This window comes from Macrobrachium nipponense, chromosome 46 (assembly GCF_015104395.2).
Source record: "Macrobrachium nipponense isolate FS-2020 chromosome 46, ASM1510439v2, whole genome shotgun sequence".
Lineage (NCBI taxonomy): Eukaryota > Metazoa > Arthropoda > Malacostraca > Decapoda > Palaemonidae > Macrobrachium > Macrobrachium nipponense.
Window position 1 is genome coordinate 2383745 of NC_061106.1, and position 26289 is coordinate 2410033.

The 26289-nt window shown below is 41.7% G+C and overlaps 1 protein-coding gene across 4 annotated transcripts in view; it reads left to right on the forward strand.

The window, feature by feature from the left end:
• Nucleotides 1–26289, forward strand: part of LOC135214726 (fucose-1-phosphate guanylyltransferase-like) — a 120583-nt gene that overhangs the window by 55086 nt on the left and 39208 nt on the right. For all 4 annotated transcript variants that reach the window (XM_064249062.1, XM_064249063.1, XM_064249064.1 and 1 more), the window contains one exon: nt 24261–24396. In XM_064249062.1, coding sequence (XP_064105132.1) covers nt 24261–24396 — 136 coding nt within the window. The remainder of the gene's footprint in view (nt 1–24260; nt 24397–26289) is intronic.

The following is a 26289-nucleotide window of genomic DNA, read 5'->3' on the forward strand; positions in this document are numbered from 1 at the left end:
CGGTATTTATAGCGGTACGGACCTAGAGTTGCATTCTCATTGGTCGGGCCGGTCTTGGGCGCGAAGCCGTGGATCTCGCCTCGAAGGTCTCGGGGATTCTCTTGTGCGAGCGCCACAGTGGTGTGCCTGGGATGAACGTCAGGAATTCCGTCTGTAGCAGGAATCGTATCATCCTGTTGGGGCTCCTGATCATCTGGCATCGTCGGGGGGTTCGCTCGCTGCTCTCCCGGGCAGGCGGGCTGGGAAGGGAAGGAGAAACGTTTCTTGAGTTATATTTAAGTTTGGTTTCCTCCTTACCTATATGAAGGGCTTTCTAGGAGGCGCAGACAGTCAGGGATCTGTTGTCTGATCTATTATTATGATATTAGGGATAATATCATTCTTTTTATCCGTTTGTTATGAGCAGTCCTGGCGTGGTTGAATATGGCTCCTTCTTGGGCGTGGCAGGAGATTCGCTTAGAGAAACGCATGGAGGTCATACCGACGTATTTGCCGAGGCATCCTCGGACGGGGCATGTGTAACGGTAGACCACATCGTCTTCTTCAAGGGATCCTGCAGGGGCGCCGAAGGGTTGTTTCTCATCACCAGGCTGCTCGTCTTCTTCGTTTTATAAATATATAATTATTTTTTAATATTTCTGTCTGGGTCGGCGGGGCTGACGTTTTCCTTGATGATCTTTTGAGGGCTTGTTCATCCTCCTTGTACCTCCGGTGGAAGTGCCCCTTGTAGAAAAGCTTGATGGGCTCTGCAACGTCGGGGCGGGGCGGGGTTCCTGGTGATACCAGGCATCCATACTTTCCTTATTGACTCATAAACAGCACGATTGGTGTGTCCGTTGTCGACGAGGACCTGGGCGGCGCGCTCCCAACTCACTGTGTGTGTATTCCAGGAGGAGCAGTGTGAGAGGGCCCTCCTGACAAAGGCGCTGATGGTGGAGCGCTTATACCTCTCAGGGCACTCACTCTCACCGTTCATGCACATTCCCAGGTTCGTCGGCAGTAGAGGAAAAGACCCCATATAGACTCCACTAAGCCCCGCCCCCCAGACCCCCCCCCCCCCCCAACCACCCCCCCCAAGGGGTCCCGTGGCACCCCCTACCCCCTCCCCCTCCTGATTAAGCTCATTTGTACGTACCGTGAGGCCTTAAAAATGGGCAAAGGGGCAAGGGGCAACCCCCACCCCCAAAAGGGGCGTGGCCTACCCCCCTCCCCCCTTGATAGCTCATGTACGTACGTGCCTAGGGGCGCTGGCTCAAAAATAAAAAGGGGCGTGGCCACCCCGACCCCATATAGACTCCACTGGTTGGGGGGTGCCACCCTGACCACATATAGACTCCACTATTCTGGGGGGCGTGGCCACCCTGACCCCATATAGACTCCACTATTCTGGGGGGCGTGGCCACCCCTGACCCCAAATTGACTCCATTTGTAATATAAGCTCATGTACGTACATGAGCTCTTAATTGACTCCATTTGTATGATAAGTTCATGTACGTACATGAGCTCATAATTGACTCCATTTGTCTTACAAGCTCATGTACGTACATGAGCTCATATTAGGGGGCGTGGCCCCCCCCTAACCCCAAATAGACTCCACCGACCCCAAATTGACTCCACTGTTCTACACCTGTGACGTCACGTAACTCTAGGGGAATAAAACCATATTTTCAACTCCGACCCCCCAAATTGACTCCACCTTTCCTACCCCCCTGTGACGTCAGGTAACTCTCCGGGAATAAAACCATCCTTTCGACCCCCCAACCCCAAATTGACTCCACTATTCTACCCCTGTGATGTCACGTAACTCTCTGGGAATAAAACCATTCTTTCAACCCCCGACCCCAAATTGACTCCACCTTTCCTACCCCCTGTGACGTCACATAACTCTACGGGAATGAAAACCAACATTTCAACCCATCACCCCAAATTGACTCCACCTTCCCTACCCCCTGTGATGTTACGTAACTCTCTGGGAATAAAACCATTCTTTCAACCCCTGACCCCAAATTGACTCCACCTTTCCTACCCCCTGTGACGTCACGTAACTCTCCGGGAATAAAAACCAACATTTCAACAACCCTCACCCACCACCCTAATTGACTCCATATTCTACTCCTGTGACGTCACGTAACTCTCTGGGAATAAACCATTCTTCAACCCCTGACCCCAAATTGACTCCACCTTTCCTACCCCCCTGTGACGTCATGTAACTCTCCGGGGAATAAAAACCAACATTTCAACCCCCCACCCAAATTGACCCCACTATTCTACCCCTCCCGTGATGTCACGTAACTCTCGGGAATAAAAACCATTCTTTCAACCCCTGACCCCAAATTGACTCCACCTTTCCTACCCCCTGTGACGTCACGTAACTCTCCGGGAATAAAAAACAACATTTCAACCCCCCACCCCAAATTGACTCCACTTTTCTACCCCTGTAACGTCACGTAACTCTACGGGAATAAAACTTGACCTCACCCCGACCCCAAATAGACTTAGTTCACTGTTTTTTGTGACTCATGTCCCCTTTAAACTGATTTTTGCGACTCATGTCCCCTTTAATTGTTTTCAAAGTAACCGGGACGTTTACCTCATCCTCCTCCTATAAAATCTCTAAATTTATATATGCACATTGCAAATATACTCTCTCTCTCTCTCTCTCTCTCTCTCTCTCCCTCTCTCTCAGCCGTTACATTTTGTTTTATATATATATATATACACACAGCTGCTTAGATATTCAGAGTATCATGATAAAAGGATATTTGGCGACTGACTTCATCCACATGTGATACATTCTTGTTTATTTATTATACCGAGTTTGAAAGAGGTTGAAAAATCAAATTACAGATGGAATTGTTATTTTATATTTGTAACCAATTCTAAATACAGGGGAATGAATTAATATCCATACAAATACATACATTAGAAAAAACTGTACAAAACATGAACGCGATAATATATGCATTCGCTTTTTTCAAAACAATACTTCAACGAAACATACGGCACCTACTATATATTTTCTAACCTGTTCCTTCACAATCAAAGCCCTAGTATATACCACAAACATCTTCTCCAGCACTTTCCCGACCGTGTATCAAAGACAATGTTTCATCTAAAACCTCAAAGCTTTTAAATTTAGCTAACAAGTTTTTCATATATAAATCTTCCACACACCTTTCCTCCAACAGGGATAAATTCTTTTTCATTATAGCCACGCAGCATATTTTACCAATTTCGCTCATTTCATCACTGAATGTAGCTAACACAGGTAAATATTGATTCAACCAAGTTGTATTAACTAGTCCGCTTTGACCAATGCCAGCGGGAAAGATAACATATTTGACATAGTCATACGGTGATTTAAATAATTTTTCCTTCAATTTCTTGACCGAAGAAAAAAAGTGATTGAACCTCATCTGTTTGCTATCTCTGCCCAAACGATCTGCGTGATCTTCATCTTTGGGAATAAAGCCACGCTCCTTTTTGCGCGTATTCATTACTTCAATTGGAGCGCGCCGATACCGTATTGGGTTAAATAAGGTAGCTATGGTGGGTAGATCAACTTTTCTTCGTCGCCTTCCCAAGATGTGATATTTTCAGGTCTTTTCACAATGGCGGACCCTTCAATACCCCTATCACGAAGACAGGCATATGATGCACCAGTGCGAGAATATCGAAAACCTGCCAATTCGGCATATGGATAAGCTCGAATGACGTCCGCCACCACACCGTAATTCCTGCATGTCACACAATTAGTGGCCACTAATCTAAACATGTATTTCTCTTCCGGAACTTATTTTCGGACAAGTTCCCGAAAAACTAACTTGCACGAGGGAGGTTGATGAAGCCATGGGTGAGAGTTCACGTCTTGATGTGACAATCCTTCAAAGAGATAATGAATAACGAAAGCCCCGCTACCCAAGACCCCTTTTATCACATCACTGGTTACAAAACCTGTTGTGACGAAGCATCAAGCCTCTCCCAGCAATGATTCAGACTAACATGAATAAACAAGTCTTATCATTACCTCATGCCAAAGGTCATCCACACATGACTCATTTTATCAAAATCATTAATCATCCAACTCCAGTCATGTTTCTCGCAGACACGAATAACAAGCCTTATCATTTCCTCACGACAAAGGCTGTCACACACACACACACACACACACACACACACACACACACACACACACACACACACCACACATATGACTCATATATAAAACTTCCACACATCTTTCCTCCAATGGGGATAAATTCTATCGCTACAAGGCGTGAACTTCATCTTTGGAATACAATACTTCATCGAAACACCATATGTCACACCTGATTATTACTTCCCAACTGAACACCATAAATACAACCGACAAGGGAAAATTGATGTTATTCCCTACCCAAAGTGTATAGAGTAAGTGCAACACACCGACCCTCCGTCCCTACAAGTATTTCTCTTGACCGAAACGTCATTTCCCTCCGTCACTATTCAGTAAGTAGCATATAAAACACTTCCATTTACTTGAACATATAGTATAGTAAATATTAAAAACAGCAATAAGATTCATCTGTATATGGAATAGATATTCTTATAAAATAATGTACCCGTTGAAAGAAGCGGAATATATAAAACAATTCATTATTCCTCCCTTTCAGATATGGGGAAATAAATAACGAGCAGTGAACTGTCAGCCGACAAAGTAGCCACTCAAGTCAGACACCATTACTATTATGGTGTTGGAGCCCCAAACTCATTTATTAGGAAGGTGAAAAACGGGTCATGACCATGAAGCAGGAGAAGAAGAAGTAGCAGAGATGCAACAACTTCCCACTGGCAGCCCACAACAGTGCAACCCCCGACCAACTTCGCCACCACCCACTACTGAAGGAAACGAGCAACCCGGTGAAGGTATGTAAAAACCGATGTGTTATATATTTTTTTAATAATAGTTCCTGATTCTATAGAAACACGCACTCTTTTTCTCCATTTCCCTGTTTTTCCGTTCAAATGCATTGTGGGCATAGTAAAAAACACCTATATAATTATTCATAAGGATTTATTGACCACATAAAGACAGTTTACAAATTCAATACACTAATCGCTGTCAGACCGTCTCAGCACGCATCCCAATATAACTTCCACGTGTATCCTTATTTTAACCTGAATATGCCGAAAAACGTTTAAGAGGAAAACGTCTAAGACGTCTTAGCAGTTTATCACCGACGTTCATGGGTGGGGTGAATGATTCTCACAGCTCATCCTGAAATAAGTAAAAAAAGTTATGTGATTGAAGGTGTATGATACATATATAGAATATATCCTTAATAGAATGTAAATGGAGTAATATAAAAATCAAAGAAAAATATGCATTTACCTTAGTTGTTCAAGATGCGGAGACATTCCTTGTACGTAATAGCACGTTGACCCCTGACCTCCAATGTGAACATTTAAACTTTTTCAAATATTAAAAATAATATCCCGTTATCCATTTATCATTACCTCCCAAACGAGTTGAATGAGAATACATTTTGTATTAAGGATAATACTGCTTTCACACCTCGGTGACTCACGCAATGAACAAAAAAACTAACGTAAAGACCGCACTTGTACGATTTATCAGGTTGTATTTGTTTTATTAGTCAATAGAGGTTACATTCGGGATGCGCATATATAAATTTAGAGAAGTCATTCGAATAAACTTTTGGGTTATACCGTAACTATCAAAAAAAGAAGATTATATTTCTAGTGATTTTTCACGTAAAAACATACCCAATGACCAACAATATTAATATCAGTAGACGAAGATAATGTATTAGATATAAAAACTAAAGGTTTAATTCTATTTTTCTGGCAATGTCAATAATCCTACTTCATCCGAAGCGAACACACCTAAATATTTAACCCGGTCACCGAGTGAACCTTTTAAACTTATTTCAATTTCTTTTGTATCCATTCCATTTAACCCCTAACATCACACTGAATAACCCTATCCGCATCCACCGTTGAAATACCCTTGGTATCCCCGAAAGTAAAATAATGCAAGGGTTAGGCGTAGCCGTTACCCAGCCTGATCGATATTCGCAGGTTTGCCGAAATTTCCACTGGCATGGAATCTTCAACATCTTCCACCACAAAATTAAAGCAGTAAATAGCTCTACCATTTTTAAAACTATCATAAGTGATCAGATTATCACGCCACCCCCTATACTTTTCTCGTCTCGTGATATAATTGCATGATGGTATAGGGAAACTACATTGAATTATATACAGTATTCCCATTAACGGTAATATGTATATTATTTAAATCGAAAGAATGAAAATATAGACTATTGGTCGCGTAATCACCTGAAAATGTTTCCATATCAATCATGGCCAATGTGATTTTTTCAGGTATACAACTGTTAAAAGGCCTGATCAATTAAATAACATAATTCATTTTGCCCAATAACGTATGTCTTGTATAAAGTCTTACAAATATATATTGTATAGGATTAATGCTATCGCTTCATTTAAAGCCGACATTGCGTTATAATGTGGGGTAACTCTTTCGATCCATAATTTAGCCTTTTCTACATTCAGCACATTTAAATGTCCGTCTGTGTGGGTGCCCATAACCCAGTTATTATTCGCTAATTCGAGTCTTAAGTCTCAAATCAACCGAATCCAGTAAATACATGTCTATAGTCGCTATATCCAAAAGAAGTGGAAAATATGTATGCACGCCCCTCGTTTTAATGTCACCCATAACTTTCGTCTCCCACCTGCTGGTTTGACCAAAGGTATTGGCAGTAAATTGCCGAGTTACCCTGTGTGTTACATGATAGTCATCGTATATCCCGCCCCGGCCGGTGTAGGTAATGCCGAGGGTTTTATCATTTTCAACATTTTGTATATGATTGATAGTTAAATACCGGACAGGATTCCACCAACTTTTCATTCAAGAAAACGGAAGCGGATTTAAATAATGTATTACTAATACCATTAACGACGAGGACATGGAACTCCATCCGCTAATTGCGTGTGTCCCTATCTATTGTGATATATAATTCTAAAGCTATACTTGACGACAAAAGCTAAGAAAGAAACCTGCCACCCCATTAACGCGAAATTCTATATATTTATCAGATAGAACTTGATTTATGGAAATATTACAAGGTGTAAAATCCAGTCTTCCTTTGAATTAATTGAAGTTTCAATAATTCTCCGTCTATTAACATTCGGGAACAATTCGATATACCCGCAATATACGATAAAAAGGAACTTGATTACCAGTTCGGGTATGTTAGGAACTACGCTAGCCATGTTTTGTGTTTATATAATTTTAGATGAAGGGTAGAATAGAACGAGTGCGTACCCGCCGAATGTCAATTGATGAATGAGTTACAAAAGATCGTACATGTCCATTATTATATTTACTCCTAGATTTAACTCGTGTGCCCTTCCTCTTCCTCCGTTTTTTCTTTCCTCCCACACTCGACCGTCTAATCTAATCGTTTCACTGTTTTCTTCCGTCTCGTTCTCCTTCTCCTTCCAGTACCGCTTAAAATTCGTTGTCCAGTAGTTTTGAGGGCCCTTATACCATTTCGTTTTCTGGATTCTTTTAAAGGTAAACCGCTGTTTACCATATCAGATAACACAGATCTATCGAATTCATTAACTGAAGGTTTCACGGCATTAAATAGAAAAGGAAGCACTTTACGGGCAATGCCACTTATGGCCGAAAAAAAAAACCAAACCGCTTCCCCTTCTGCGGCCGGGATAGAAACGGAAATATCCTCAAATCCGCTCCTCTCCTTAATAAAGGGTCTGATAAAAAATAGTTTTTTAAATTCCGCCTCTGAAGGAGGCGCGAATAACACTCTCATTTTACTGTTTATACTATTCCCAACAATTTAAGTGGAGCTTGATTCGCAAGTTCTAGTTCACTCGAGGGTTGTTAACGATCACGAATAAGGACTAAGCCAACCAAGGGTGACTATCGAATTATATACGCACCAATAGTTATTCATATAATTTTCCTCGTAGGTTTTTATACGGAGCAGGCAAGTAACACTCGAGTCTTTAGTGAAATGTAAAAGGTGACCATTTTGATCCGTGATAAGAATAGAAATCTGATCCAAGATGTTCGTGTTCAACAATTTGTAGACTGTATTATGTATCCTTTTCCTCTACCAACTTGCTAAAGTAAAACAGTCCAATATATTACTAGTCTCCGCCCAAAAATCGTCGGTTTGAACTATATCCGTATACACATATATATAATCTACCCCACAATTATCAGGTAGAGAATCAAGGGAAATGTGTTCATTCAGTTCACGCCCGCCATATATTCCATAACCGGTATTGATATGAAAACCTAATAATTTCGCGGCTTTTCCGCTAAATTTGACGTATATACTTTTAACGTCCCCCGTTCTCAATTTCTCTCTCTTGATACGTGGTATAGTAATTCTCCTTAAATCTTCATCCCAATGAAATATACCGTTACTATTAAAATAATTTATGAAATTATCACCGTAATAAACTTTCAAATAATCATACACGTCCTTATTAAGAGCTCTCACGAGTCTCTTCATATCCCCCGCTAACATTGCTATTCTCGGTCTATACAAATATGTATGCCTATCACGTTTATGACGCTCTGTAATAAATTCGAGAGTGAATAAGTCATCTTTGGATAATATAGTGTAAGGAATGCCAAGGGTGAACATCGAATTATATACGCACCTATTCATCTAATTTTCCTCTAGGTTTTATACGGAGCAGGCAAGTAACACTCGAGTCTTTAGTGAAATGTAAAAGGTGACCATTTTGATCCGTGATAAGAATAGAAATCTGATCCAAGATGTTCGTGTTCAACAATTTGTAGACTGTATTATGTATTCCTTTTCCTCTACCACTTGCTAAAGTAAAACGGTCCAATATATTTACTAGTCTCCCGCCAAAAATCGTCGGTTAAACTATATCCGTATACACATATATATAATCTACCCCACAATTATCAGGTAGAGAATCAAGGGAAATGTGTTCATTCAGTTCACGCCCGCCATATATTCCATAACCGGTATTGATATGAAAACCTAATAATTTCGCGGCTTTTCCGCTAAATTTGACGTATATACTTTTAACGTCCCCCGTCTCAATTTTCTCTCTCTTGATACGTGTATAGTAATTCTCCTTAAATCTTCAATCCCAATGAAATATACCCTTTACTATTTAAAATAATTTATGAAAATTATCACTGTAATAAACTTTCAAATAATCATACACGTCCTTATTAAGAGCTCTCACGAGTCTCTTCATATCCCCCGCTAACATTGCTATTCTCGGTCTATACAAATATGTATGCCTATCACGTTTATGACGCTCTGTAATAAATTCGAGAGTGAATAAGTCATCTTTGGATAATATAGCGTAATAACTCCCCGGGAACATGATCGAAGCTAAACCTACTTCATATTCAACCCCATTAGGTAATAATATAGGTGTAGGTAATCTCTTGGCAAATTTCGAAGGGTGTATTTTTGGTATACGTGTAAATAAACAGCCGAGACTGCTCAAATATATGGTGTGTTCACCAGCCATGTCGGTTAAATACTATGACGGGTATATGTCACGTATGGTATTTATAAGAAAAGTTCGATAGCGTTTTATCTAGGTCTTATATGCAGACTGCATGATAGAACCCCATTTTCAGTAAACATTATTTCTTCACCGTTCTGATCCGAGACATCGATAGTAATGTAATCCAAATACGTCAATGGTATTTAAAGGTTTATAAATGGCATTATGCGGACCTTTACCACATGCACATCTAACGTGAAGCAGTCTAAGAGATTAACCATTTATCACCCAAGATGGGGTAGGTTGAACGATACCCGAATACAGGTAAAACGTATTCAACACCTTGATGGAATAATATTTCTACCATGATGAGGTCTCAATGCACCGAACTGTATATTAAAATACCTGACTTTTTTCATTGAAACCAAACATATTAGCTGCTTTAGCACTGAGTTTTAATCGTAATTGAATCATCATATCAACTTTGGCTGCTCCTGCATCGATATGTGGGAATGCTCATTCTCTTCGTGTCATCATTCCGTGAGAATAAACCATCCCTGCGGATAGCTCCGCGAATATGTTCTCCGTAAAATTCAGATAATTGTTCAATAATTCCGTATTAACGCTCTAGTCATGACATTCAATCACCACCCAAACAAACTCGAAATGAACTATAAATATACGTATAAACGCGTCCCATCTGACTCGTTATAGATCGCGTTAAATTGAATAGTAAAATCAACGTCTCCTGGTTTAATAGCGCAATATAATTCGGGAGATGACTCCCACTAGCCCCACTTCATATTCCACTCCTTTCGGTAATGATATAGGGACGGCTAACCTATTGGTAAATTTACACGCCCGATTTTCTGGAAATGTACCTATACAGGCATTGCTATTCACGTATATGATGTGATCGCTACACATGTTGAATGTAGACTGTATGACTAACAATGGGCATCGGGTTTATAATATATGTACATAAAAACCTCCACATTCATGTTATGTCACACCATATTCATGAATTTGTTATCACACAGATTGTCACGTCATTAAAGAAAATGTCCAAGCCTCTAACCGCCATGATGATCATCCTCACCACCTCCGATCAGGTAAAATATTATTATTATTATTATTATTATTATTATTATTATTATTATTATTATTATTATAATACACGTTCACTCCGGTGCTTATTTAAAAATGATCTTTACAGATCCCTTCGCTGAAGACTTCCCATTAGATGAAGATTTGATGGGGAGTAATAATAATAATGAAGCATCGCGCGTTGGTGGAGGTGTAGGAACCAGAAGGGGATCTTCACTCACGAGGGAAAGAACGGAGGGTAATAAGGTAGTGAGTACCATTCATTATGCGGCTGCAGTAGGGTCACACATTGACGTGGCAATGAAGTTAAGTAGTAGCATAGCCCGATTACGCGAAGATGTGCACAGTAACTTCCTTGAAAGAGGTATTCCCTCGGCTATGCTATACTTGTGCGTTATTATCACCAGCGTGAGGATGCTAGGCGACATGAATGAAAAAAGTGCTTTTTATGTATGTACTCCACCCACCCTCACTACGATTGACTCGATCTATGACTCCCTGGAGGAGGCTATTGAGTTTATAGCTAATAACTTGGAAGAGAGACTCAACCGTACTGAGGGTTCGGGTTGGTGTATGACCTCGCTGGATAGGGTTGAACTTCATATCACGCGGCGTGAGTTAGTGAATATTAATAACTTCAAGGTGTATCCCAAGGGAGTCCGCGGTAGTGATCAGGTTATCAATATTCAGTCTGGGTACAACTGTGTCGTTACAGCGTTAGAAGCGTACGTTGTACTCCGGGATAACCCTCCCACACGTATTAACAACCTCCCTCGTGTCTTAATGAGGAGGATGGGGAGGGGGCAATTTAATACCAAACACTCGCCAGATATGCCATTGACCCATGACTCTTTCAAAACATTAGAAAAGGGGAATAACCTCAACATATATCTGTATAAATTATGTGAATTAGTCATGGGGAAACAGCGGAAAAAACATTGGACGGTACATTTGGCGAGGAAAGGTGTAACCCCCAAAGCCCTCATTTGGTCATGTGTTATTAATCACTGACGACCACGTCGCATGATTAAGGTATGTTGGCATTCGTGAAGAAGTTCCGACACGGATTCAAGCAGGGGCGGGGGATTGAGCACGTGGGTGGTATGTGTTACAATTGTTTGACTTTGTTTAATAGTCCCACCATCGGTGAGGCACACACACAGGCCTGTACTGCTCGAACCACTGTCGAATACCCAGAACCCGGCCAATTTAAACAGTTTACTAAAGTTAAAGCTCTGCTGCCAATCTCGCACATGGCTTTCCTGGATTTGAGGCGTATAATGTTCAACCGAAGACCGGAGAAGAACCTATCGAGAAATAGTATCTCGGCAGAAAGCTTTCGCTTACTGCTACGTGATCGTTGACGAGAGAACGGGGAATATTTGTACCATAGACTAAGTCACGGAGAGAAATGCGTTTGATGATTGTTTGCAGAAACATGAACCCGGGACTGGGCATATTGCAGTGAACGAATGCGTGCGTATCCTTTACATATGACCCTCCTAAATCCACCAATAAGTTTTGAAGCGAGCACTCATTGCGAAGGATGTAACGTCGAATTCAAGGCTGAGTCACGAAAATGCGAAGTCACGCTCATTTTGTGGCACGGACAACTTTGTGTGTGCATGTGTCAACAGTGTAATTGAATATGCAATTTAAGGAGCCAACTTTAACAGTGTTCGTACACAATTTGTCATATGACATCGCCCTGGTCTTGAAAGAGGCGGGGGCTCAGCATGATTTTGAAATTTTGAATAGTAAATTTTACTGGCCAGACGGGCAATCTGAGATTCGTGGATAGCAACAACGTGATTAGGGGGACCCTTTCTAGTCTCGCCTCGAGTCATATCAAACAGAAAGTTCCCTCGAAATCGCACGTCAGTTGTAACCCAGTATCTCGGGATTGTTCTCGATTTAGTTTTGGGTACGGGTAAACAGTAACTACCCTTTATGATTTAGTGACGGGTTTCAATATCCTGCGAAAAAGCCGGCATCCCTTCTCGAGAGTGTTTCGATTCGGAAACTTATGGGCGAGAAACCTTTCCAGCGGGGGCTATGCACACGTGGTCAAAGGTTTGGAACGCCGCTAATTGCACCAATCTTTAGATTACACCATTTTGTATTGTTAATGGATGTGGGGTATAGCCGACATTTATTTAGCTTGGAGGAAGGGCTGCCATGGCGCAATCGGACTAGACCCCGCCTGTTACTGACTTCTACCTCTCTCCACTCGATGCTCCTATATTCCTCTAAAATTCGTCTCCCCCTCATTTCGAATGGTGAACTCTATCAATAATTTGTAAAAGCATCGCGGCGGTTTTTGTAGTCTAGTTAGCAAGGCAATGCGTAGCTAATAATCCAGAGTTAAATCCCAGTTTTAGGTGGGTGATCCTCAATCGTATATATTATACGTTGATTTCACCAGTTTGTATCCCACAGTTATGAGTAAATACAAAAATGCCCTGGGTGAAATAAAAATGAACTTTCCCTGTTGAATTAGAAAGTTTGTCGCTAGTGATCTTACGCCCTGATTCACAGGGTGAATAGGTTATCATTCATACTGCTCGATACCAAAACCAGTAGACGGGATGTTGCTCTACAGACGGATGATCTCCCTCTCGCCCAATTCATCCACATGAATATGACTCACCAGGATCTATCGCCCTATAGTAAAAACCTAATGAATAAGTCAAGGTGAAGCTACCCAAGAAAAATGTTAAGTTGACGGGTACGCATTACCATGCGTAATCACTTGATCTGTCTTCCTTATTACAAACGTTGATAAGGCTCGGTCTCGAAGTTGATGTAATAAGGAAAGTGTTACAAATTCAAAACAGGATTTTTATTTGAGGGGGAATATATTTCTTGGGTGGAGAATGCGAAAGGCGTGCTAAAGAGACCGATCCGGACAAGAGGAACACCATCAAAATCATAATGAATGGTCTTTTCGGTGTCACTATTAAAAATTCAATTGAATATTCTACCCGAACTGTCGTCACCCACCGGTGAAGCCTCTCTCCTCAGATGTGTCCAAACACACATTACAAGTCTTTGGAAAAAACTGGGTAATGACAGGTACATTGTTAAACCATGCAAAGAGTCTGTTATGGCTGAATCCCGATTTATATCGGTTTCAGTATACTAGACATGGCGAAGGATATGAGTATCGGTTCTATTACGACGTTCTTCGAAAGCAGTATGGACACCGAGTTCAGCTCCATATACCGGTACACTGACAGGCTTGATCTTTCCCTGGTCGTGACTGATAACCCTCAATCGGGAACGACAAGGGTGTGCTCAAAACCCTAAATGGATGGTGAGTAATTTCCCCAAAATCACGAATTGTATGATGAGTCCAACGTAAGGGGGGAACTCGGATTAGTGAAGGTTGAAACGGGGGCTGAACTCATGAGGGGAATTCATCGGCGTTTTAAACTTAAGTTATATCGTATCTGACGGAAACTAGTCATAGAACACTTGAAAGGTGTACAAAGGTGCGGGCAAAAGACCATTCACATGACCAGTATCGAGCTGTAATCGAAAAAGAATGAGATACTTATACTCGTGTGCACAATTGCAAAGAGTAGGAGGCACGATGTGCATACGAGCCAGCGAAAGGTATCTCTCGTCCTTTAGAGGACAAGAGATATTATGTGACACCTTATAAATCGTGGCGTAATGGGACATCCGGACATGGGGGGTGGAGGAGGTTTATAGCGGAGGAGGAGGGAGGGGGAGGGGGGAGGGGGAGGGGGGATGGGGAGGTAGAGGAGGAGGAGGAGCTAGAGAGGGTAGTGGTGGGGCGCCCCATTTCGGTGGTAGTAGCGGCAATCTCCAATTTTGAAATATTCCCGCTCTAGCACCTCGAGAATCCTACTCTCCTATTCCTCCGACCCTACATCCTTCATCACATCATTTCCCATGGGTGAAAGGATGTTAAAACGTCGAAGAGCAGAATAGTACAAAATATACAATGTTAAGCTCTCTCTCTTCGACGTCTTTGACTCTCGGACGGGAAATGGTTTCACCCTCTCCTCCAGTTAAACGGGGTCGTATCACACCTTGACCGGGTCATAGTTTGTATATTTTACTATTATTATATCTATATTAATATATAATATATTATATTGTATATAATGTATTTTATTATATAATCATATACACAGTTTTTTATATTTTTGAATTATTATATTGTATTTTTTATTTATACTTTTGCATTTTTACTGTACGTTCTATTTTTATATTGTAGGAAAAACTATATGTATTTCATTATGGAAATTAAACAAATATTATTGCCGTCAACTTCATTCACCCTAAATTATTATTAAGGCTGATATAAAAGGAGGGCGCTAAAGTACACAAAACTATATCTTAAACGCGCTAACATCATGGGCCGCGACAAGGTCCTTCCCCTGGCAGTTGTTAGACCCGTTCGCTAATCACGCTCGTATTATCAGCGGGTTTAGTAACAGTGGCAAGTCCGTCCTATGTCAAAAAATCATTGAACTCTATGAAACGCGTTTTCCAATACATTTTATATTGCGGGGTATCGAACATCCCTCGAAACGAATCCCTCAATAGGTCCCAAAATTTAAAAGTATCCAAAGAATTTTAAATCCCCTTGATTACTCTGAAAAGGGGAGACGGAGGTTGAATAAAGGTCCCTATTATTCATACTCGATGATTTGCTTCGTCGAGGCTAGTGATAATAAATTTGTTGACTAACGCCTCACAGCGGACGTCATTTCATCTATTCAGTTATATTCATAACGCAAAATATGTTTCATTAGGGCAAGTTTAGTAGAAGTATAAGCTTGAATTGCTACATTATATTCTAATGAAAAATCGTGATTTTAGTCAAATTGAAACTTTAGGTTCGGTAGTTTATTTGGGCGCCGTCAAAAGCTTCAGCCTTTCGGACATATATAAAAAGCCTATCACGTAACCGCTACGGTTATTTTGTTAGTAGACTTCGCTCCGCAACACCTGAACTGTTACAGCTCCGAACTAAATATTCTGGGTGGAAACGGATATCAAATAGCTTACCAATATGGATAAAGAACGGATAAAACGGCTAAAAACAAAAAACTTTGTACGGAGATGCACAGGGGTGTGGGTAGTTTTCAGCGGGGTGGACTCTTTATTCAGAGTAGCGAAAAATCTGAATAGCCAAAATTACTCGTGAAAATGTTAAAGAATTCTTACGTGGGGCAAAAGTCTTACACACTGCATAAAGTCACTCGAAAAAAATTCCCCAAAAGTCCCAGAAGAAAAAATCATGTCACCTAAACCGAGAGTAATAGCAAGCACCGATTTAGCTGATATGTCCAAATTAGTTCGGTATAATAATGGGTTTTAAAATATTTGCTAGTCTTTATTGACGTGTTTCCAGATATCTACAATGTTCCCTGTGAAAAAGAGGATGGTGTTTACTATGCATCGCGCTTTGAAGAAGGTTATCGAATCTACCGAATTTTTGGGAATTTCACGTTTGAATAGCGATGAGGGTAGGGAATATTATAACAAACATGTCAGAGAATATCTAGATATTAAAAATATAAAATTATATAGCGTTTATTCGAGAGAAATCAAATCCTCTATAGCTGAAAGAGTCATAAGGACTATTAAGGGTCGGATATATAGATATCTCACACATAAGAATACCTTAAAATACATTAACGTCTTGCGCGACATTGTTCAGAGTTATAATCATACCCCCCATAGAAGTTTAGGTCGCACCCCGCAAGAGGTTCACGCATTAACGGATAGAGATGACATTGAACGTCAATTCTCGAGTATGTATAAAAAGGCTGTTCTCGTTAATCCTCCCGCCATTTCGCTCTTGAATGTTGGAGACGTTGTACGTATTGCCGATGAGCGTCGCAACGCAATTTTTAGGAGGGGATATACAATTCAAAATACTCGGGAAATTTTTAAAATCCGAAAAGTGGATACAAGGCAAAAATCCGGTCGTATACTTCTTGGAAGATTTAGCGGGTGAAGAAAATAAAGGGCGTATTTATCGTGAAGAATTAATTCGCACAAGTCTACCAGAAACGTATGATATCACTATTCTGGGAAGGAGGAGGAAAGATAATAAAACTCAATATTATGTTCATTGGAAAGGTTATCCGAGTCAATTCAATTCCTGGGTTGATGAATCTCAAATTGTACGGATATGAACTGTAAGCAACTTTTAATACGTAAAAATAAAAACTTTATTTTATTCATCTCTGGTTTATCACCCAGTGAAAGAAGTAAAGTCATTCCCATCTCTTAAACGGTGGTTTGGTGTCTACTCTCTCGGAAATTTTTAGAAATTTTCTTTGTGGTAATCTAACTCAAGATAAGAAGTTTATTAAACACTTAAGAAATTGTAGACGAGAAATTCGTCTTGTGTCCTTGAAAACAACGTCCATATCTAAGAAGAAAAATATACTGAAAAGTCGTAAAGGGGGGACTATTCTATCGGTTTTATTGCCTATTGCTGCGAGTTTGGTAGGGAATCTTTTTAATTGAAAATGAAGGAGTTTTACGTTATCCCTGCCATTACCTACGAGAGGTTAATGTATAAGAAAAGAGGTTGTGATGGTGATACTAATAGCCTGGAGGGTACTGGCAAGTTGGATACGGCAGCTGTTAGTAGTAGCGGACACGTCTCCCTTAATATCCAAAAACCACCTATGCCGGCTATATCGCTCACGGGACCTCCTCCTCCTCCTCTTAAAGAAAATGTAGGTGCAGTGACTGGAGGGGAGGTGGTAAACGCCCCCATTACATTGAAAACAATTAAAGGGGACATGACTCGCAAAAAGAGCAATCCCGATTTAACAGGTATTATTCCAATATTTTTTAAAGAACCTCAAAAGTCATATATTACGGCTTTTGTTAAGCACTTACAAGATTCTAACACTGTTGAATGGAATGAAGAAGGAGATTTAACTCATCCGCTCGCAGGTTATAATATTTTAGATATAGCCTCGAGAATTTCAAGGGAATAAAAAAACCCACGTTGATAATATTTCGAATTATCGCTACTTCATTGAAATGGCGGGGGTTAAAGATTGGATGTTAAGGAATATAGTCATTAAAAAACAAATCAAAACGTGGCGAAATATGGGGAAGAAGGGAGGAGGAGGAGGAAGAGGAGGAGGAGGAGGGGGTGGGAAGGTGAGGGCGGGACATGCGAAAAACAAGATGGCGAGTGTGTGGGTGGCTTATTAACATTTTAGGAGCTGTTTAGTCACGTGATACTGATTTTGATAAACGAGTCATGTGTGGATGACCTTTGGCATGAGGGAATGATAAGACTTGTTTATTCATGTTAGTCTGATTCATTGCTGGGAGAGGCTTGATGCTTCGTCACAACAGGTTTGTAATCAGTGATTGTGATAAAGGGGTCTTGGGTAGCGGAGCTTTCGTAGTTCATTATCTCTTGAAGGATTGTCACATCAAGACGTGAACAAATATCACATCTTGGGAAGGCGACGAAGAAGTTGATCTACCCACCATAGCCACCTTATTAACCCAATATGGTATCGGCGCTCCAATTGAAGATAATGAATACGCGCAAAAGAGCGTGGCTTATTCCAAAGATGAAGATCACGCAGATCGTTTGGGCAGAGATAGCAAACAGATGAGGTTCAATCACTTTTTTTTGGGAATTCCGTTAGAAATTGAAGGAATAATTATTTAAATCATCGTATGACTATGTCAAATATGTTATCTTTCCCGCTGGCATTGGTCAAAGCGGACTAGTTAATACGACTTGGTTGAATCAATATTTACCTGTGTTAGCTACATTCAGTGATGAAATGAGCGAAATTGGTAAAATATGCTGCGTGGCTATAATGAAAAAGAATTTATCCCTGTTGGAGGAAAGGTGTGTGGAAGATTTATATATGAAAAACTTGTTAGCTAAATTTAAAAGCTTTGAGGTTTTAGATGAAACATTGTCTTTGATACACGGTCGGGAAAGTGCTGGAGAAGATGTTTGTGGTATATACTAGGGCTTTGATGTGAAGGAACAGGTTAGAAAATATATAGTAGCCGTATGTTTCGTTGAAGTATTGTTTTTGAAAAAGCGAATGCATATATTATCGCGTTCGTGTTTGTACAGTTTTTTCTCTAATGTATGTATTTGTATGGAATATTAATTCATTCCCCTGTATTTAGGATTGGTTACAAATATAAAATAACAATTCCATCTGTAATTTGATTTTTCAACCTCTTTCAAACTCGGTATAATAAATAAACAAAAATGTATCACATGTGGATGAAGTCAGTTGCCAAATATCCTTTTATCATGATACTCTGAATATCTAAGCAGCTGTGTGTATATATATATATATATATATATATATATATATATATATATATATATATATTATATATATATAACAAAATGTAACGGCTGAGAGAGAGAGAGGAGAGAGAGAGAGAGAGAGAGAGAGAGAGATGAGAGAGAGTATATTCGCAATGTGCATATATAAATTTAGAGATTTTATAGGAGGAGGATGAGGTAAACGTCCCGGTTACTTTGAAAACAATTAAAGGGGACATGAATCGCAAAAAACAGTTTAAAGGGGACATGAGTCGCAAAAAACAGTGAACTGAGTCTATTTGGGGTCGGGGTGAGGTCAAGTTTTATTCCCGTAGAGTTACGTGACGTTACAGGGGTAGAAAAGTGGAGTCAATTTGGGGTAGGGGGTTGAAATGTTGTTTTTTATTCCCGGAGAGTTACGTGACGTCACAGGGGGTAGGAAAGGTGGAGTCAATTTGGGGTCAGGGGTTGAAAGAATGGTTTTATTCCCAGAGAGTTACGTGACATCACAGGGGTAGAATAGTGGGGTCAATTTGGGGTGGGGGTTGTTAAATGTTGGTTTTTTATTCCCGGGGAAGAGTTACGTGACGTCACAGGGGGTAGGAAAAAGGATGGGGAATCAATTTGGGGTCAGGGGGTTTTGAAAGAAAAATGGTTTTATTCCCAGAAGAGTTACATGACTCACGGAGTAGAATAGTGGAGTCAATTTGGGGTGAGGGGTTGAAATGTTGGTTTTTATTCCCGGAGAGTTACGTGACGTCACAGGGGGTAAGGAAAGGTGGAGTCATTTGGGGTCAGGGGTTGAAATGAATGGTTTTATTCCCAGAGAGTTACGTGACGTCACAGGGGGTAGGGAAGGTGGAGTCAATTTGGGGTGAAGGGTTGAAATGTTGGTTTTCATTCCCGTAGAGTTATGTGACGTCACAGGGGGTAGGGAAGGTGGAGTCAATTTGGGGTCAGGGGTTGAAAGAATGGTTTTATTCCCAGAGAGTTACGTGGCGTCACAGGGGTAGGGAAGGTGGAGTCAATTTGGGGTGAGGGGTTGAAATGTTGGTTTTATTCCCGTAGGAGTTATGTGACGTCACATAGGGTAGGAAAGGTGGAGTCAATTTGGGGTCGGGTTTGAAAGAATGGTTTTTATTTCCCTTCCCAGAGAGTTACGTGACATCACAGGGGTAGAATAGTGGAGTCAATTTGGGGTTGGGGGGTCGAAAGGATGGTTTTATTCCCGGAGAGTTACCTGACGTCACAGGGGGGTAGGAAAGGTGGAGTCAATTTGGGGGGTCGGAGTTGAAAATATGGTTTTATTCCCCTAGAGTTACGTGACGTCATAGGTGTAGAACAGTGGAGTCAATTTGGGGTCGGTGGTGGCAGGTTGAAATGTTGGTTTTATTCCCGTAGAGTTACAGGAGGCCACGCCCCCTTTTCGACCTCATGTACGTACATGAGCTCATCAATAATGTGGAGTCGATTTGGGGTCAAGGGTAGCCACACCCCCTTTTACACCTCTTCTACGTATATCAGCTTATAAGACAAGTGGAGTCTATTTGGGGTTAGGGGGGGCCACGCCCCCTAATATGAGCTCATGTACGTACATGAGCTTGTAAGACAAATGGAGTCAATTAAGAGCTCATGTACGTACATGAGCTTATATTACAAATGGAGTCAATTTGGGGTCAGGGGTGGCCACAAAGTGGTCTATATGGGGTCAGTCCACGCCCCCCGAATAGTGGAGTCTATATCGGGGTCAGGGTGGCCACGCCCCCCAGAATAGTGGAGTCTATATGGGGTCAGGGTGGCCACAGAATATGGAGTCTATATGGGGTCAGTGGCCACAGCCAGTGGAGTCTATATGGGGTCGGGGTGGCCACGCCCCTTTTGGGGGTTTTTGGGGGTTGCCCCGCCCCTTTTTTAGGCCTCACGTACGTACATGAGCTTATCAGGAGGGGGGAGGGGGGGTAGCCACGCCCTTGGGGGGGTGTGGGGTGGGGGGTGGGGGCGGGGCTTAGTGGAGTCTATATGGGGTCTTTTCCTCTACTGCCGACGAACCTGGGAATGTGCATGAACGGTGAGAGTGAGTGCCCTGAGAGGTATAAGCGCTCCACCATCAGCGCCTTCGTCAGGAGGGCCCTCTCACACTGCTCCTCCTGGAATGACACACACAGTGAGTCGGAGCGCGCCGCCCAGGTCCTCGTCGACAACGGACACACCAATCGTGCTGTTGATGAGTCAATAAGGAAAAGTATGGATGCCTGGTATCACCAGGAACCCCGCCCCGACGTTGCAGAGCCCATCAAGCTTTTCTACAAGGGGCACTTCCACCGGAGTTACAAGGAGGACGAACAAGCCCTCAAAAAGATCATCGAGGAAAACGTCAGCCCCGCCGACCCAGACAGAAATATTAAAATAATTATATATTATAAAACGAAGAAGACGAGCAGCCTGGTGATGAGAAACAACCCTTCGGCGCCCCTGCAGGATCCCTTGAAGAAGACGAGTGTGGTCTACCGTTACACATGCCCCGTCTGAGGATGCCTCGGCAAATACGTCGGTATGACCTCCATGCGTTTCTCCAAGCGAATCTCCTGCCACGCCCAAGAAGGAGCCATATTCAACCACGCCAGGACTGTTCATAACAAATGGATAAAAAGAAATGATATTATCCCTAATATCATAATAATAGATCAGACAACAGATCCCCGACGTCTGCGCCTCCTAGATGCCCTTCATATAGGTAAGGAGAAACCAAACTTGAATATAACTCAAGAAACGTTTCTCCTTCCCACCGCCGCCCGTAGAGCAGCGAGCGACCCCCCGACGATACCAGATGATCAGGAGCCCCCACAGGATGATACGATTCCTGCTACAGACGGAATTCCTGACGTTCATCCCCAGGCACACCACTGTGGCGCTCGCACAAGAGAATCTTTTCCTCTACTGTCGGCTTCGTGTACACCCTCGTGCTGAATTCGGAATCTCGCTGTTCGACAAGAACGTCAAGGAAGGGGAGGCGGCGATCTTGGCAATGTTCGATCGTGAACGTGAGGCAGCTGTGGTCGTGGAATGCACGTCGCAGCTGCTCTATCTCATCCTGGGAGTTGGCGCAGACGAAGGTGTCATCGATGTAGCGCACGTACATCCTCGGTTTCCTGGAAATCTGGAAGACCCTCTCTTCGATGGTACCCATATAGAAATTGGCGAAAAGGACCCCAAGGGGAGATCCCATCGCCACGCCGTCGATCTGGGTGAACATATAGTTGCGGTGATCAGCAAAAGGGGCCTTCTTAGTGCAGATTTCCAGCAGGGCTCGAAGGGCATGCTCTGGGATTTTTAAGGATGGAGTGTCGGGGTCCCTGTAAACTCTGTCCAAAATCATTTGTATGGTCTCGTCAACGGGGACGTTGGTAAACAGGGACTCTACATCCATCGAAGCGATGCATCCTCCGCGGGGCGTTGCTCGTAGGGTGTCCAAGAACTCGGCCGACGACTTCAGGCTGTGCCTATCTGGGACATACGGGGTTAAGATGGTGTTAAGTTTCTTGGCCAACAGGTACGTAGGGGCAGGGATCTGGCTGATTATGGGGCGAAGGGGGTTCCCTTGTTTATGGGTCTTAACATTCCCATAGATGTAGCCTAAGTCATGGTCACCCGTTATGGGTGGCAAATGCAGGGCGTTCGAGGCGGCGTTGACCGTTTCAATAATCCGGTTGGCCTCTCGCTTGATGTCGTCGACGGGGTTCTTGGTGATTCTGCGGAATTTCGTGGAGTCCGCCAGGATTTCTTCAATCTTCCGGCTGTATTCCTCAGTCTGGATAAGGACGAAAGCAGCAGTTTTATCGGCCCTGCGTACTGTGACGTCCTCACGCTTCCTTAACTGCTTCGCAGCTTCCCTCAGGTCACGGCTGATGATACCACTGCGGTAGTCTCCACGGTCGGTGAGGGCCTCGGCAAGCAGAAGGGGCTGAAGGGCGTCAGTCGTCTGCAAGTTCCCAAGGTCCTCTTGCTTCTGGATACCGTCGAGGAGATATTCAATTTCCAAGCGTTTATCCATCGGCCTCGGCTGCGTGATGAAGTGGCAGTTGAGGTTCATCCGCAGGATCTTGTCTTCGTCAGGTGTTGGGACGTGACTTGTGAGGTTGATGTACTCGTCACGTCCTTGTGGGAGGCGTATCTTACCTCCATTGAGGGCGACGAGTTTCTTGTTAATGGTCCTGTTCTTCTTCTCAACATCTTTTTCCTCCAGGCGGCGAAGGCAGTCGATGATGATTCGTATAAAAAATTCTTCCCCTCATCTTTCTATTTAACTCCACCAGAAGCTTGAAGCCTAGAGCTGTCAAATATGTCAAGTAATGTGACAGGAGGGGGAGTGTTGCCATTAGCAGTCAATGATTTTTATATAATTTTGTCTCTCTCTCTCTCTCTCTCTCTCTGTACATATGTAATCTTCACACACTCCTATATTTTTACCAACCATTTATTTATTTTTTGAAGGGTAATGTATGAAATTAAGTTTTAAATGCAATTACAGTACAGAAATACCCCAAACTTACTCGAGTTTAGGTTCCAGATCCCATTGCGCATGGGGAATTTTCGTGTAAGTTTGGCACGGTCTCTAAAAATGCTTATAAATGCTTACTTCCAGAGTTTGAACACGAAATATGACCCTAATGATGCTCTGCATTAAAGATATCGTATTTTTTGTGCAACAGTGCCAAACAGCTTGTTAATATTGCTTTTCAATTTTTCTGTATTCTGCCTGAAGGTTTTGTAATGTTTTTACCATTGTGGCACATGGTAATCTAATTTATCAAGCTGAAACAGGCTACAGTGCGGGAAAAGCTAGACTTCCATATTTGCAATGAAAAATGTTAATATTACTTAGTAAATGTGATTGGCAGAGTGGAGTTACCCCGAAAAATTTTATTACTGCCCTGATAAAAAAATCACATATGTTCAGTGTGTAAAGTTACTTGAGCTGTTCTTTCAAGAATAACCATCTCAACTAATTGGTTTTAGAGCAAATGGTTTGCAGAAATTATTTTATTCTTATGATACAAAAGTTTTTAAAAGTATGTATAATGTTTTACCAGCTTACCAGTTGGCATTTATAATTGCTGCTTCAAAAGCTTAAATGGTTGTTGTAGTGTTATTAGATACTATTCCTGTCTTGATAAAAGTCTATTTGTAAATTATAAACTGACAATGAATTATGGATGACAATGAATTATGGATAATCTCTTATAACTTAGTACACCATTCATTTTTCCAGGTCCCAGTCCTTGTGGTAGCTGATCCTGATGGCGAGAAATTAGGTGTTGGTGGCTCTACGTTACATATTATGAAAGAGTTGTTGAAGGACTATGATGATAATCTTTATTCAAAGAAAATTCTTATAATCCATTCAGGTAAATGGCAATTGCACCTATGCAGATTAGAGACATTGCATTTTTAATTTCTGATCTGCCTTTTGACTGGTTAGATGAAGTTTGAGACCGTAATTACTGTAGTATAATGTAAGTGGTGGCTAACTGACAAAATAAAGGTTCTCAAGAGGGAGTACCCAACCTCTCACTTGCAATCTGTCCTCCACTTTGCTATGAAAAGAAAGGGTCTTCGTTTTGGTGGTCATCTTTCTCATGTTCTTCTGTTTTATTTTGTGGTTTCATCATCCATAGTTGATTGTATACGGGATATGCCTATGTATAGAAAGGCGTCCCGTTGGATGTTATACCCTGCGATGTTATACGCAAGTATCTGTTGGTCTACTTCCCATTCTCGTCAGAGTGACATCGATGCAGAGAAAGTTTCTAAGTTTCGTTAGTACCTTCTTTGGGTATAGAGGTGAAGACTTCAAACTCATCGTAGTCAAATTTAACATATATTTGGAAACTACATCTCTTGAGTAGAGGAAGAAGTGATTTCAGAGAACTTGTCTCGATGAGAGGAAGTAGAGATCTAAGTTACAAAAGTCTTTACAAAAGATGGTAGAGCAAAGCTTAGCTCAGCATACATAACATACAGACAGACGAATATGTGACTAGAAAGTCACGTGTTGTCTCTGCGGGTGATAGGTCACCATCTTCTCAGACAAAGGCACTGTGACCTGTTTTGCAAGACAATGCTTTTGATTACACAGGCAAATGCAAACCAGGGCGTCGCAGACATAACGCGGCAACGTCTAGCTTGCGTCCTGTTTATTATCTCATACCACACTCCTTGTCTCGCCAGTGACCCCTTGGGTCATGGGCTTATTTACATATATGGAATATATATGACTATTAAATGTGATTATTACAATTGTAGTAATTGCTTCCCATGTTGAAAGGTTATTTTAATAGGCATATCAAAATGCCTTGTCTGTGCATCTTATTACAAAGTTTGAATTGAATGTTACTTCAGGAGGGACACTCAAGATCCTGAACCAAGGTCATAAGGAACAGTGGTAGATAATTCTTGTTTGGGGAATAACAAATAATAGAGGAATTTTAGAATGTATATTTACCCTGAAATTAGAGTATATCTTGAACCTGAACCAATATTATATGGCTAAGGTCAAAGTCACAAGCAAAGGTAACAAGGAAATTCTTATTTGGCACATAACTTTATAATGCAAGACTTACACAAACTCATATGTTACACTAAAGTTGCCAAGATGTTTTGTGAATCATAATCAATGAATTTGGAAAAGGTCACTCATTCTCAGTGTCAGACCATGGACTATTTTGATTCTAGAGGATCCAGGACTGTTCCTTGCTGGCACAGCATTCATCCTTCTCTTGTTACCTTCTTAGAGGTAGAATTCCTCCATATGAGTAACTGGTAAGGGGCAGTTTGGTTTCAGGGCACTAATAGTTCATTGTTGATTGAATCATCAGAAGAAATCATCAGAACCAGGAAGATGCTACACGTTCATGTGATGATCTACCCCGGGGTGACGTTGCTATGAATAAATAGGATTCATTGACTGAGAACCTCTCCGAATTTCTGACTTCCCTGACCTTCTGACCTTCTGACCTCCTCAGACTTCAAAGGCCTAAGCCTTCAAAGGCTTGAGCCTTCAATCATGGCATTACTGAGACCTTGTGTGATAATTGCATCAAGACTTGGGAATCCATCTCACCTGGGATAAGTTTGATGTAGTACAGTAGCTGAATACTACATACTATATAGCATAGCCAAGGACATTAACACATCAGCAGCCCATGGTTTGACTAATAGAGGACAGGATGAGGAGGTTGCTCTCTAGACCCAGCACTGCTTGGACCCTATGGTTGAGTTGTGGAAGCCCTTGATCAGTT